We start from the raw sequence: 14,216 nt of genomic DNA, 5'->3' as shown, positions 1-14,216 counted from the left end.
ACATGACACGTGATCAATGGCATTTTATCATGTACATTTTGGTTGGGGCAAACAAAATAAAAAAAGTGGGATGCAGTGTTCTCCCTGTACACCAAGGCAGAACCGTAGGATAAATAAGGGGGGCATATAAGCAGACTGTGCTGCCATCCTGTTAGAAGGTAACAGATTATTTTATTACAATGGTTAAATTGGATTTTCATTGTGTTCAATGGTGTTATTCGCCCCCTAGTGGAGTTTTCTGGTACTTAGAAAGACGACGCAAACAGGAAGTACAGAATTAGTTTTGCACGCAAAGAAGCAGCTACAAACAACGCTACGGTGCAGGTCTTTCGGTTATTTCTTGTCACGCTTCAGCCTTGGAAATATTTGTTTGTAAGTTCGATTCAAGCATTTAGCTAATGATGATAATCTTGTTTTGATAATCTTGTATTGATAGAGTTGCTTACATATCAATATTGGTTGCATTTACTCACAAATTGCAATGCCTTTAAATGTATGTCGTTAGCTGTATTACTTTGCTCGTGCGTCATGCAAACGAATTGTAAAATATACAATACTGTAGTTTTGTTACTGTTCCTAGTGTAATATGCTTTGTTATTCTACATAAATGGTTGTACATTAGAGTAATGAAAGGAGCCAATTACCATATGAGTAACAATTAGCTATATGGTTTGGCATCATGCCAGATGCATGGTACCTTAGCACGTGCTTTGTATTTATGTAACTTCAAATGTTTAATGTACAGCTACAGTATGTCGGTGTGAATTGAATACTAAAGTATATTATTTTCTGTATTTTGCAGTTTCACAACATAAACGTTTTCAATATATTCATTCAAGAAAAGTCACGCCTTGGGAGTTTTATTGAAGACTTAGTTGTTAGCTATCTGTCTAGTTTTGCATGGGAACGCAACTCAAGGGCAGAATACAGACAATGAAAGCTCTTACAATATTCTGATTATATTTCTCTAAAACAGGTTATAGGCCACATGTGCACCACCAAGTCAGAACAGTAGGCGAAATTAAGAGGGGTAAATAGACCAAATAATTAGGGTGAGGCACATGGGCTACTAACACCTTCTACACAACATACACTTAGTATTACTTTCTTAGCTACAGTATACATATCTCCTTGGCATATTACATAATGTATGCAGCAGCATACATTACATTTTTGGACTCACCTTGTTGTGCTGTGCTCACCTGAACAGGAAGGTGGCGCGATGGTCCTCCTGGGGCAAATTTTGTCATCAAAGTCTGGCATTCTCTGAATTTATGATGCTTTCAAAACAACTGGGAACTCTGAAAAAAACGGTTGAATCATGATGACGTCAATGATCTTAAGGTCTTAGCTCTAGAAAGAGGCCAGATTCACAATTCCGAGTTGGATGACTGTTCAAAATGTATTTTCCCAGTCGGAGCTCATTTATTCACGATTTCCCAGGTTTTTTTAATTCATTGAAGTCAAGTTTTCGCATTTCCAAGTTAACTCTTGTTTTGCATGCGGCACAAATCATGATTCATTGACAGCATGGCCAATGTTGAATGTTTATCATTTTAAACTTGGAAAAGAGCCTCTTAATCCCAGATTTGGGACCACACAGCCACTCCACTGAATAGCAGGCTAGTGATTTCTTAGCAATGCTTGTAGGTACTAGGTACCCTGGTCCTGGCAGAGCAAAATTCAGTTGGTGGTGGAGTAACTGAAAAAGGTTGGAAACCACTGAGCAAAGTGATGATGAGCTATATGGCCATCTTGAATTTAGGCTATTTAAATGCCATAGGCCTACTCTATGTAGTGCAATATAAATCCATCAGACAACATATTTCCATGGCCTACAATTAAAATAAAAAAACGTTTATTTAATCAGGAGAGCCCAATTGAGACCAGTGACTCATTTGCAATGGTGCCCCGAGGTCAAAAAAATCCACCAACACAACAACAAAAGATACAAAATAAACTACAAGACAGATAAATACACGACATCAGGTTATTACAACAAGTTATAATAGTCAATTGAAGCAATTGCACACTTCAGCAAACTCATTTAACAACAAACTTTTAAACTGCCCTATTGGTACCAGTGAATCCAGGTGGAATTTGTTTTGTAAGTTATTCCATAACTGTGGTGCATTCAAATTAAAGGCAGATTTACCAAACTTTGTGGAGACAAGTGGGACCTCGAGTTGCAACTGGGTTTGGTATCTCATATTTTTGTGTTGAATGCCTTAGAAAGGTCTATAAATCAGGCAGCACAATGTTTTTTATGATCTAGGCAATCCCATCATCTAAAACAAGCATAGTAGCTGAAACAGTTCTATGTCCAGCTCTAAAACCAGACTAGTGCATATTTAGAATAGAGTGAGATGTTAAAAAAAGTTTGTAGCTGGGAGTTGGTCAGGGATTCTCGTACCTTGGCTAGGCAAGATAACTTGGAGATTGGCGGTAATTATAAGGATATCCGCCTCTATATATATATATATATATATATATATATATGAGAGATTAATATTACATGAATATATATATATTTATTCAGATTTTTCAGGGGGAGCTGCAACACCCTCAGCATCCCTACTTCCTGTGACTATGGACAGAGAGCTGTAATAAGAAGGGATCAAGTGAATAATTTTACATCGATCTTTAGCAAGGCACTTAGTACATCACAGACATCAAATGGTTGAAATGAAAATAAACTATGTGAATCTGTTAGAGCATTATTCTTTACAATCTGTTGAGGCGACTAAAGGACTACCTCTTTCAGAGACTATCTTTTCAAGCAGGTGGCCAGCTGAAGCCTAACGCTTATTAAAAGCACTACAAATGTACATGTTGACTAGTATGGGACCAGAGGACGTTAAAAACCCGCGGGTGCAAGGAGGGGTTGGAGCTTTGTTTCAAAGATTTGACAATTTTCCAGAATTTAGCTGGAAAGTATTAACTAAAAAAAACGAGTATATAAACTATTCAAGAATACTTGGCTTGTTGCAAAGCAGTTTTGCTCTGGAAATGATCAACTGTGTGTTGTCGTGTTTCGTGTCGGGTGTCTAATATGCATGGTCCAGACAGATTTGTGGTAATTCCAAAATAAAGTTATTCAGCGATGCTGTCTGTTTGACTTGACACCAGAAAACAGCGCCACCTAATGGGTTAAAAGAAAACAACAAGAAGGATTCACAGGAAGAGACGTAAACCGCGGAAGTGTGCGTCATTCCTGGAGAGCGAGAAAGAAAGCAGTAACAAACACTGGCCCATTAGTCTGTGAAAAATTCGCAATAAAACGCTAAAATGCATCATTGATATTTTCCACGGTTATCAATCGTAAAAGCCAATAAGGACAACGGTACGAAATGGCGACTGGGGGTGGTGGCATCGGTCCACCGTCCAATCTTGAAGGACGAGCATCAAATTTCGCCCATTCTGGAGCGGGAAGAAATGCTGGAGTGGCCTCGAATATGCCAGTCCCCGTGGTCGCAGCACCAATCTCACCCCCGTCGGGTGGCCTTCACCGGGAGCCTATGTACAACTGGCAGGCCACGAAGAGCTCAGTAAAAGAGCGCTTCGCGTTTCTCTTCAATAACGAACTGCTCAGTGACGTTAGGTTTATTGTCGGTAAAGGTAGACAGGCGCAGAGGATACCAGCGCATAAATTCGTCCTAGCTGCTGGTAGTGCAGTATTTGACGCCATGTTCAACGGGGGAATGGCCACCACCTCGGCCGAGATAGAGTTACCTGATGTGGAACCTGCAGCCTTCCTAGCCTTGCTAAGGTAACATCTATTGACCGACCATGCACTGCATTGCGATATAATATATTTATAGAGAGGTGTTGTTACCCCAGTACGTTAGTTAAATTGTTCCCCTTATGTTATGAGTGCTGACATTCTATTGTCTGTATGATAATATTCATGTATAATTAACACATTAGAGACTGCTGCCTATAGGCATAGACTGGAAATCACTTGCCACTTTAAGGAATGGAACACTAGTCACTTTAATAATGTTTACATATCTGGCATTACTCATCTCATATGTATTTACTGTATTCTATACTATTCTACTGTATCTTAGTCACTTAATAATGTTCACATATCTGGCATTACTCATCTCATATGTATATACTGTATTCTATACTATTCTACTGTATCTTAGTCACTTAATAATGTTCACATATCTGGCATTACTCATCTCATATGTATATACTGTATTCTATACTATTCTACTGTATCTTAGTCACTTAATAATGTTCACATATCTGGCATTACTCATCTCATATGTATATACTGTATTCTATACTATTCTACTGTATCTTAGTCACTTAATAATGTTCACATATCTGGCATTACTCATCTCATATGTATATACTGTATTCTATACTATTCTACTGTATCTTAGTCACTTAATAATGTTCACATATCTGGCATTACTCATCTCATATGTATATACTGTATTCTATACTATTCTACTGTATCTTAGTCACTTAATAATGTTCACATATCTGGCATTACTCATCTCATATGTATATACTGTATTCTATACTATTCTACTGTATCTTAGTCCGTTCTGCTCTGTCATCGCTCGTCCATATGTATATAGTGTTAATTGATTCCTACTTAGAATGGTGTGTGTTTTATGTATATGTTGTGTAATCTGTTAGATATTACTGCACTGTTGGAGCTGGAAGCTCAAGCATTTTGTGACACCTGCAATAACATCTGCTAATTACGTGTATGTTACCAATACAATTTGATTTGATGTGAGTTGATGAAACTGATATCAAACGAGGCTCCTGCCTGAGCTATTCCTAATTACTATGCCTAATTACCTCTTTTAAAAAATGAAATGTTTTTCTCTTCTATATGCAATGTCAAGCTTTTGTTTTAGAAGACAGACATTTTGGTGTTCTGGAAGCCTGTACATCCCACCTTCATTGACCACTTACTGTGTGTGTGTGTGTGTGTGTGTGTGTGTGTGTGTGTGTGTGTGTGTGTGTGTGTAGGTTCCTGTACTCTGACGAGGTCCACATAGGACCAGAGACGGTGATGACCACTCTGTACACGGCGAAGAAATATGCCGTTCCTGCTCTAGAGACTCAGTGTGTGGAGTTCCTTACCAAACACCTCAGGGCAGACAATGCATTCATGCTACTCACTCAGGTATATAGGGCTGCTAATATAACTCCTATTGCATAAAATATTCTACATAATACTGCTAATCACTCAGGTATATAGGGCTGCTACTATAACTCCTATTGCATAAACTATTCTACATAATACTGCTACTCACTCAGGTATATAGGGCTGCTACTATAACTCCTATTGCATAAACTATTCTACATAATACTGCTTCTCACTCAGGTATATAGGGCTGCTACTATAACTCCTATTGCATAAACTATTCTACATAATACTGCTTCTCCTTCAGGTATATAGGGCTGCTAATATAACTGCTATTGCATAAACTATTCTACATAATACTGCTTCTCACTCAGGTAGTATATAGAACTGGTAGCATTAACTATAATACATAAAACCCTCATGTGGGTACTAAAGAATATGGCAGCTCTTCACGAAATAGAATAGACTACTGTAGTTCATCACTTAGAAAGAATAGCCAAGATGGCATCTCTGCCAATTCCTCTTGGGTAACAATTCAGAACAGGGTAATCAAAACTCCAAAAACTAAGCCATGACTGAAGATAATACACCGGCCTAGATGACTTGGGTAGTACTACAGAATAAACTAGCTTAAACACAGGTCACATCCCACACTGTCCATGTCCACTGTCCAAAGTATTTGCGTAGGCCAATGTGCTTCCAAAACAAAACATCTTAAAAAATGTAAGGTATATTCAAGTGTTTTTGTTTCCTGTTTTTGTTGTGTTGAGCGAGCAAGTTTGATCCTAGAATGTTGTATATTACGTATGCCTTTATCAAATCAAGTGCAAATTGGTGTGGCGGTACTTGAACAGACGACTTCCCCATGTGTCTCATGCTGATGTGTCATCTCGTACCCTGCTCATTCTTTCTGCAGGCCAGACTATTCGATGAGCCTCAGCTTGCCAGCCTCTGTTTGGAAACAATAGACAAAAGCACCGGTGATGCCATAAACGCAGAAGGATTCACTGACATTGACCTAGGTATGCATCAGTATGGCCTATTATTCACACAGGAACATATCCCAATGATATACAGTGGATGATATACAGGAACATATCCCAATGATATACAGTGGATGATATACAGGAACATATCCCAATGATATACAGTGGATGATATACAGGAACAACCTCTTTGCAATAAGGTATTGAGACCAAAAGCTCAATAGAAGTGTCATGTGTTTAATACCAGGGATACAGTCAGCTGAGTGTTTACAATTAGAAAGCTCACAACACATTTTATATTCTTCCCTTGTAGGTGTCACCTCCCCAGCTATACATTTTATGACCCCAATGAGTATCCCTCCTTTCCCCTGTGGAATGTCCATGCTCCTCTTTGTTTAGCCAGATGTCAGAATCACACCCCATCCATCTTCTGTTCTTGGCCTGACCCTGCTCATTAGGTCATGGTTTCTAAATGAGCGTACACACAGTTTCATGGCCTAAACTCCATTAATACTCACAGTAATCTTTCACACACTAACTACAGTTTAACTTGAAACATGTTCCATTTTAATAGACTCCATCAGTATTTTATTAGGATCCCCATCATAGGGGTAGTGGAAGAAATTGACTGCTTTAAGTGTATGTTGGTTTCTGGGTGCATTCTAGAGGCAATTGAGTTTAACCTTTGACCCTAACCCCTTCCCTTTTTGTCATACTGTGTAGACTAGACCTAACACTGAGCCTGTGTTTTTAGATACGCTGTGTGCAGTGCTGGAGAGAGACACCCTGGGGATTCGCGAAAACCGTCTATTTGGTGCGGTGGTGCGCTGGGCGGATGCCGAGTGTTACAGGCAACAGCTTCCCCTCACCTCTGAGAACAAACAGAAGGTTCTGGGCAAGGCCCTAACCCTCATCCGCTTCCCACTCATGACTGTGGAGGAGTTTGCTGCAGGTGGGCATCTCTCTGTCTGAGACATACACACAGAGACAGATGCACATAAACAGAAAGACAAACACGCACATAAACAGAAAGACAAACACACACACACACTATCTAAAGTTGTAGTTTAAAATGCTAAATAAGGTAGGACTCTGCTTTGTCAGATTTCACATATCCTAAATGTTATTACTTTTTAATACGAGTAAGCACTGCTTTTCATCAAGCTCAGTTATGTACAATGTAAATACTTGAACATACTTGTAACTTAGAATTCATTTTGAACATAACGGTGTATAATCATTTTATAAATGTGTTTGTGTTTCTGCTGTCCATTGAACCCAGCCCTAGAAACCAGTTTGATATTAATTATTGTGCAACAGGGCCTGCCCAGTCTGAAACCAGTTTGATATTCTTTCTTGTGCAACAGGGCCTGCCCAGTCTGGAATATTGTTCGATCGGGAGGTGGTAAATCTGTTTTTACACTTTACAGTAAACCCCAAGCCGCGGGTAGACTACATTGACAGGCCCCGCTGCTGCCTCCGAGGAAAGGAGGGCAGTATTAGTAGGTTCCAGCAGGTTGAAAGTCGCTGGGGATACAGTGGCACCAGTGACAGGATCAGGTGAGACTGTGTACCTGCTTGTCTACACCGTGACAATGTCCTACCGGCCTCACACTATACAATTACAATGACTAAAAGCCCTTGCACAGAAATTACTTTTATTTTGCTCGTATTTGTTTTTTGGACATGCAAATTATTCAGACGGAAAAAGATAAACTATTAATTCTAATTCAGATGATGGTGTGTCAAATGCAGCCTCAGTACAACACTGGTTTGTCCTTCCATAACCTATAAGCCTTTTTCTACAGACCTCGGTGGAGAGAAACACTTACAGTGCCTTGCGAAAGTATTCGGCCCCCTTGAACTTTGCGACCTTTTGCCACATTTCAGGCTTCAAACATAAAGATATAAAACTCTATTTTTTTGTGAAGAATCAACGACAAGTGGAACACAATCATGACGTGGAACGACATTTATTGGATATTTCAAACTTTTTTAACAAATCAAAAACTGAAAAATTGGGCGTGCAAAATTATTCAGCCCCTTTACTTTCAGTGCAGCAAACTCTCTCCAGAAGTTCAGTGAGGATCTCTGAATGATCCAATGTTGACCTAAATGACTAATGATGATAAATACAATCCACCTGTGTGTAATCAAGTCTCCGTATAAATGCACCTGCACTGTGATAGTCTCAGAGGTCCGTTAAAAGCGCAGAGAGCATCATGAAGAACAAGGAACACACCAGGCAGGTCCGAGATACTGTTGTGAAGAAGTTTAAAGCCGGATTTGGATACAAAAAGATTTTCCAAGCTTTAAACATCCCAAGGAGCACTGTGCAAGCGATAATATTGAAATGGAAGGAGTATCAGACCACTGCAAATCTACCAAGACCTGGCCGTCCCTCTAAACTTTCAGCTCATACAAGGAGAAGACTGATCAGAGATGCAGCCAAGAGGCCCATGATCACTCTGGATGAACTGCAGAGATCTACAGCTGAGGTGGGAGACTCTGTCCATAGGACAACAATCAGTCGTATATTGCACAAATCTGGCCTTTATGGAAGAGTGGCAAGAAGAAAGCCATTTCTTAAAGATATCCATAAAAAGTGTCGTTTAAAGTTTGCCACAAGCCACCTGGGAGACACACCAAACATGTGGAAGAAGGTGCTCTGGTCAGATGAAACCAAAATTGAACTTTTTGGCAACAATGCCAAATGTTATGTTTGGCGTAAAAGCAACACAGCTCATCACCCTGAACCCACCATCCCCACTGTCAAACATGGTGGTGGCAGCATCATGGTTTGGGCCTGCTTTTCTTCAGCAGGGACAGGGAAGATGGTTAAAATTGATGGGAAGATGGATGGAGCCAAATACAGGACCATTCTGGAAGAACCTGATGGAGTCTGCAAAAGACCTGAGACTGGGACGGAGATTTGTCTTCCAACAAGACAATGATCCAAAACATAAAGCAAAATCTACAATGGAATGGTTCAAAAATAAACATATCCAGGTGTTAGAATGGCCAAGTCAAAGTCCAGACCTGAATCCAATCGAGAATCTGTGGAAAGAACTGAAAACTGCTGTTCACAAATGCTCTCCATCCAACCTCACTGAGCTCGAGCTGTTTTGCAAGGAGGAATGGGAAAAAATGTCAGTCTCTCGATGTGCAAAACTGATAGAGACATACCCCAAGCGACTTACAGCTGTAATAGCAGCAAAAGGTCGCAAAGTTCAAGGGGGCCGAATACTTTCGCAAGGCACTGTATGAGCGGCAGGTGGCCTAGTGGTTAGAGCGTTGGGCCAGTAACCAGCAGGTGGGCTAGTGGTTAGAGTGTTGGGCCAGTAACCAGCAGGTGGCCTAGTGGTTAGAGTGTTGGGCCAGTAACCAGCAGGTGGCCTAGTGGTTAGTGTTGGACCAGTAACCAACAGGTAGCCTAGTGGTTAGAGTGTTGGGCCAGTAACCAGCAGGTAGCCTAGTGGTTAGAGCGTTGGGCCAGTAACCAGCAGGTAGCCTAGTGGTTGGAGTGTTGGGCCAGTAACCAGCAGGTAGCCTAGTGGTTAGAGCGTTGGGCCAGTAACCAGCAGGTAGCCTAGTGGTTAGAGCGTTGGGCCAGTAACCAGCAGGTAGCCTAGTGGTTAGAGCGTTGGGCCAGTAACCAGCAGGTAGCCTAGTGGTTAGAGCGTTGGGCCAGTAACCAGCAGGTAGCCTAGTGGTTAGAGCGTTGGGCCAGTAACCAGCAGGTAGCCTAGTGGTTAGAGCGTTGGGCCAGTAACCAGCAGGTAGCCTAGTGGTTAGAGCGTTGGGCCAGTAACCAGCAGGTAGCCTAGTGGTTAGAGCGTTGGGCCAGTAACCAGCAGGTAGCCTAGTGGTTAGAGCGTTGGGCCAGTAACCAGCAGGTGGCCTAGTGGTTAGAGCGTTGGGCCAGTAACCAGCAGGTGGCCTAGTGGTTAGAGCGTTGGGCCTGTAACCAGCAGGTGCCTAGTGATTAGAGCGTTGGGCCAGTAAGAAAGGTTGCTGTTTTGAAACCCAAAGCTGACAAGGTTCTGTCAATGTGCTCTTGAGCAAGGCACTTAACCCAGATTACTCTGGATAAGAGTGTCTAATAAATGACAAAATGTCAAAATAGTAAGTCGGTTCAACATATTTTGGGAGGTGGTTTGCTTCTGGCAGAGCCATAAAAAAACAGCCACATCACTGTTTTACAGTGGTGGAACATTTCAATGCAAATCAACACCCCCAGAAAAGTTTGAGATGGTTGTTCTTCTATTGAAATGTGTGCTGTTAAAGGAGTCAACCAGTTGAATTTGAGCGATGGTGTTTCTCCAGCATCATACCTCTTCACCACACCCCCATTGGCAGAGACGATTGCATGTGTATTAATAAAGGCAGTGTTCGTCTCCCATTGGTGGAGTTTCTACTGCATGTGTATTAATAAAGGCAGTGTTCGTCTCCCATTGGTGGAGTTTCTACTGCATGTGTATTAATAAAGGCAGTGTTCGTCTCCCATTGGTGGAGTTTCTACTGCATGTGTATTAATAAAGGCAGTGTTCGTCTCCCATTGGTGGAGTTTCTACTGCATGTGTATTAATAAAGCCAGTGTTCGTCTCCCATTGGTGGAGTTTCTACTGCATGTGTATTAATAAAGGCTGTGTTCGTCTCCCATTGGTGGAGTTTCTATTGCATGTGTTTTAATAAAGCCAGTGTTCGTCTCCCATTGGTGGAGTTTCTACTGCATGTGTTTTAATAAAGCCAGTGTTCGTCTCCCATTGGTGGAGTTTCTATTGCATGTGTTTTAATAAAGGCAGTGTTCGTCTCCCATTGGTGGAGTTTCTATTGCATGTGTTTTAATAAAGCCTGTGTTCGTCTCCCATTGGTGGAGTTTCTACTGCATGTGTTTTAATAAAGCCTGTGTTCATTCGTTTGACGTTTCTAAAAGTATCTTGTAATTCTCCTGTAGATTTAATGTAAATAGAAGAATATCAGTGGTGGGTTTCGGACTGTATGGCTCGATCCACGGACCTACGGACTATCAGGTTAATATACAGGTAAGCATTTAATAATGATGTTATCAGCCTGGTAGCCAGACCAAATGTGTCCTGTTTAGTGCTTCAGTCACACGATAACTTCTCCAATGTTCCTTACTGCATATGAAGCACTAAGAGATCTGGTTACCAGGGTTGTGTCGAGTAGGGCACATAGTAACAAAACGTTTTGCAATGGAAAACCAAAAACCTGCGTTATTAGACAAGGTTAGTTAGTACCTTTCTGTTTCAAAATGTTTTTGTCCCCTGTTTGGTGCCAACTGAACACGATATATGTATTTTTTTAAGCTATAGTGCAAACAGTAATTGACAATCATTGTATAAATTTTTTTCAGATTATTGAGAGTGACAAAAGCCTAACGCTAGCAACAAACGACACGGGCTTCAGCTGTGACGGAACAGCCAACACGTTCAGAGTCATGTTCAAGGAGCCGGTGGAGATTTTACCCAACGTTAGCTACACCGCTTGTGCAACCTTAAAGGTACGCTCACCCCATAACGACAGTACTCAAGTGCAACCTTAAAGGTACGCTCACCCCATAACGACAGTACTCAAGTGCAACCTTAAAGGTACGCTCACCCCATAACGACAGTACTCAAGTGCAACCTTAAAGGTACGCTCACCCCATAACGACAGTACTCAAGTGCATGTTGACAAACAAATAGGCTATTGTGTTTTATTTTTGCCTCTGCTGCTAACAGCAGCATGGATATTATAGACTTGAATCAAATGTTGATGCAAACTAGTTTTGGTCTGTATTCTACTAGATCATCAACCCTGTGTGACCACAGTTGAGACTTTGTATGAACATTTTAATCGTCAGCTCATCTTAAAGGGATTGTTCACACAAAACAAAACTATAAAGTTATTTTTGTATTGTGTCCATTAGTTCACTGTTACAATTTTTTAGGAATGTTTTATGTCAAGCTTTCAAGGTGGATCATTTCAGTACGTAGCGAAAACTGTGTTTTGTGCATAATTTCTCTATGCTAACAATCCACTTGTCTCCTGTAGGGACCGGACTCTCACTACGGCACTAAAGGGTTAAAGAAAGTGAGCCAGGAGTCCGCCACGGGGACCAAGACCACCTTTTTCTTTTTCAGCTCTCCTGGGAACAACAACGGCACGTCAGTGGAGGACGGACAGATCCCAGAGATCATCTACTACACCTAGACAACTCCTCACCACACCTGGGTCCTGTAGAACCATGGACCCGGACTCGTCCGTGAAATAGTTTTGCATTTTGGTTTCCGTTGCAGCACTTAAAATAAAAAATGATGTTGCTTGTACTATTAAACATGGATCCCTAGTAAACACGACTGGGTTGTGTTCAGTAGGCAAACTTGTTGCAGCTAGAAACGTCATGAATAGAGATGACGTGATGACTCATTGCGGCATGTTTTTTCAAGGTAATGTATTTCTTTCTGAACGTTCCGCAATGTTGTTCCCTGCTGAACAATGCCCTGGATCAGGTAGACACCATCTACCACACCTAAACCAGGGGGCCATGTTCTGTAGGCATAGAATGGAGGAAACGGAGTGCGACTGGGAGGTACTACCTGAGCTTGTCCAATAAGAAGCACTTGTTTTCTGTTACAAAATGTTTTGCTATGGTGTGCTCTAATGAGAACTACCTATGAGGTTGGGTAAGCCTGAGAGTGGAATGGAATGGCGCACTTCAGGAAGGATTGTAGCCTGGTCCCAGATCTGTTTGTGCTCTGGCTGAGTCCATTTCTGTCGTTGTCCAAGACGATTCCAGAAGGAGTTGGCAAAAGGGCAGAAACAGACCGACACCCAGGCTAGAGGGATTGTGCCTTCTGCTGTTCAGGAATGGATACAAAGACTTTTAGAAACCAAAAGGAGTGGAGTAGTTTCAGTCTAGTCTGCTGGTTTGTGAACTTGGATGTGTGCAAGACCAGTGGATGCTGGTGGGAGGAACTATAGGAGGACAGGCTCATTGTAATGGCTGGAATGGAATAAATGGTAAGGAGTCAATGTGGTTTCCATATTTTTGATACCGTTAAATTGATTCCATTCCAGCCATTACAGTGAGCCTGTCCTCCTATAGCTCCTCCCACCAGCCTCCACTGTGTGAGACATTTGACGTAATAGAACTGTAACTCAAAAAGGATTGTTACATGTAGAGATGTATAATAGGACTGTGGACTGGCTGGAATCTGGGTGATGGTAGACAATGACACAGTTGGAAATGTTCTATATTCTACTACTGTCTTTCTGTGGTCCGTACCTTCATCAGGGAATCACCCACTACAGTGCTGTTGTCTGGAGTGTATTCACTAGACACTGAAACAGGAAGGGACTACCTGAAGAAACTTGTTTTCATTGCAAAACATTTAGCTATGGTGTGCACTTATGAATACACTCCATGTAGTGTAAAATCGCAGCGTGCCCTTCACTGGTCGATCAATGTCATTTCCTAGTTTGAATGCTGACTTGGTAAAAGTTACACTGTTTTTGTGCATAACCTTCATTGATTATATTTGCAGGTGGGGTTTTTCATGTGCAGATAAAATCTTAACTAGTAACGTCTGAGTATTTGTGCGTATGTTAAAGTTTGCCAATGTATGTTACATGCTTTCATTTGTTTCCTTAGCATGTCATCTAAGAGTAAGACAGGATAATATTGTGACTGTTAATTGCTGAAACAAGTGGAAATTTATATTTTTATCTCTCTGCAATAAAGTATGTTGACACCAATGATGTATTTGTCTGATACCTTCTGAAATGATTCAGTGTAGTGTGTCATTAAAGCTACAGTCTGGCATCTGTGAAGTTGTTCAACAGTACATCACAGATTTAATGTTCTCAAACACACCCATAATCTGGGAAACAGTTCCACAATACATCACAGATTTAATGCTCTCAAACACACCCATAATCTGGGAAACAGTTCAACAATACATCACAGATTTAATGCTCTCAAACACACCCATAATCTGGGAAACAGTTCAACAATACATCACAGATTTAATGCTCTCAAACACACCCATAATCTGGGAAACAGTTCAACAATACATCACAGATTTAATGCTCTCATACATAATGTAGGA

At 41.1% G+C, this 14,216-nt stretch overlaps 1 protein-coding gene and 1 long non-coding RNA gene across 3 annotated transcripts; both read left to right on the top strand.

Moving 5' to 3' along the window:
• The first annotated feature begins 175 nt into the window (after positions 1-175).
• LOC116359676 (uncharacterized) lies at positions 176-839 on the top strand. Its single transcript, XR_004206736.1, has 2 exons — positions 176-372; positions 803-839. It is a non-coding gene; the product is annotated as an uncharacterized LOC116359676 (long non-coding RNA).
• Positions 840-3,176: 2,337 nt separating this feature from the next.
• Positions 3,177-13,866, top strand: LOC109878587 (BTB/POZ domain-containing protein 1-like). 2 transcript variants are annotated; one of them, XM_031812746.1, is made up of 8 exons: positions 3,177-3,769; positions 4,999-5,155; positions 6,033-6,138; positions 6,857-7,054; positions 7,533-7,662; positions 11,060-11,147; positions 11,480-11,626; positions 12,160-13,764. In XM_031812746.1, exons 1-8 carry the CDS (start codon positions 3,351-3,353, stop codon positions 12,316-12,318), a joined length of 1,404 nt encoding a protein of 467 aa, XP_031668606.1. In that variant the 5' UTR covers positions 3,177-3,350; the 3' UTR covers positions 12,319-13,764. The 2 variants fall into 2 exon arrangements, with proteins under 2 accessions (XP_031668606.1, XP_031668605.1); XM_031812745.1 differs by having other exon boundaries at positions 3,201-3,769; positions 7,470-7,662; positions 12,160-13,866.
• Positions 13,867-14,216: the final 350 nt, after the last annotated feature.

Source organism: Oncorhynchus kisutch, unplaced genomic scaffold (genome assembly GCF_002021735.2).
Source record: "Oncorhynchus kisutch isolate 150728-3 unplaced genomic scaffold, Okis_V2 Okis03b-Okis08b_hom, whole genome shotgun sequence".
Taxonomy (NCBI): domain Eukaryota; kingdom Metazoa; phylum Chordata; class Actinopteri; order Salmoniformes; family Salmonidae; genus Oncorhynchus; species Oncorhynchus kisutch.
This window is presented reverse-complemented; position numbering and strand designations above follow the sequence as displayed.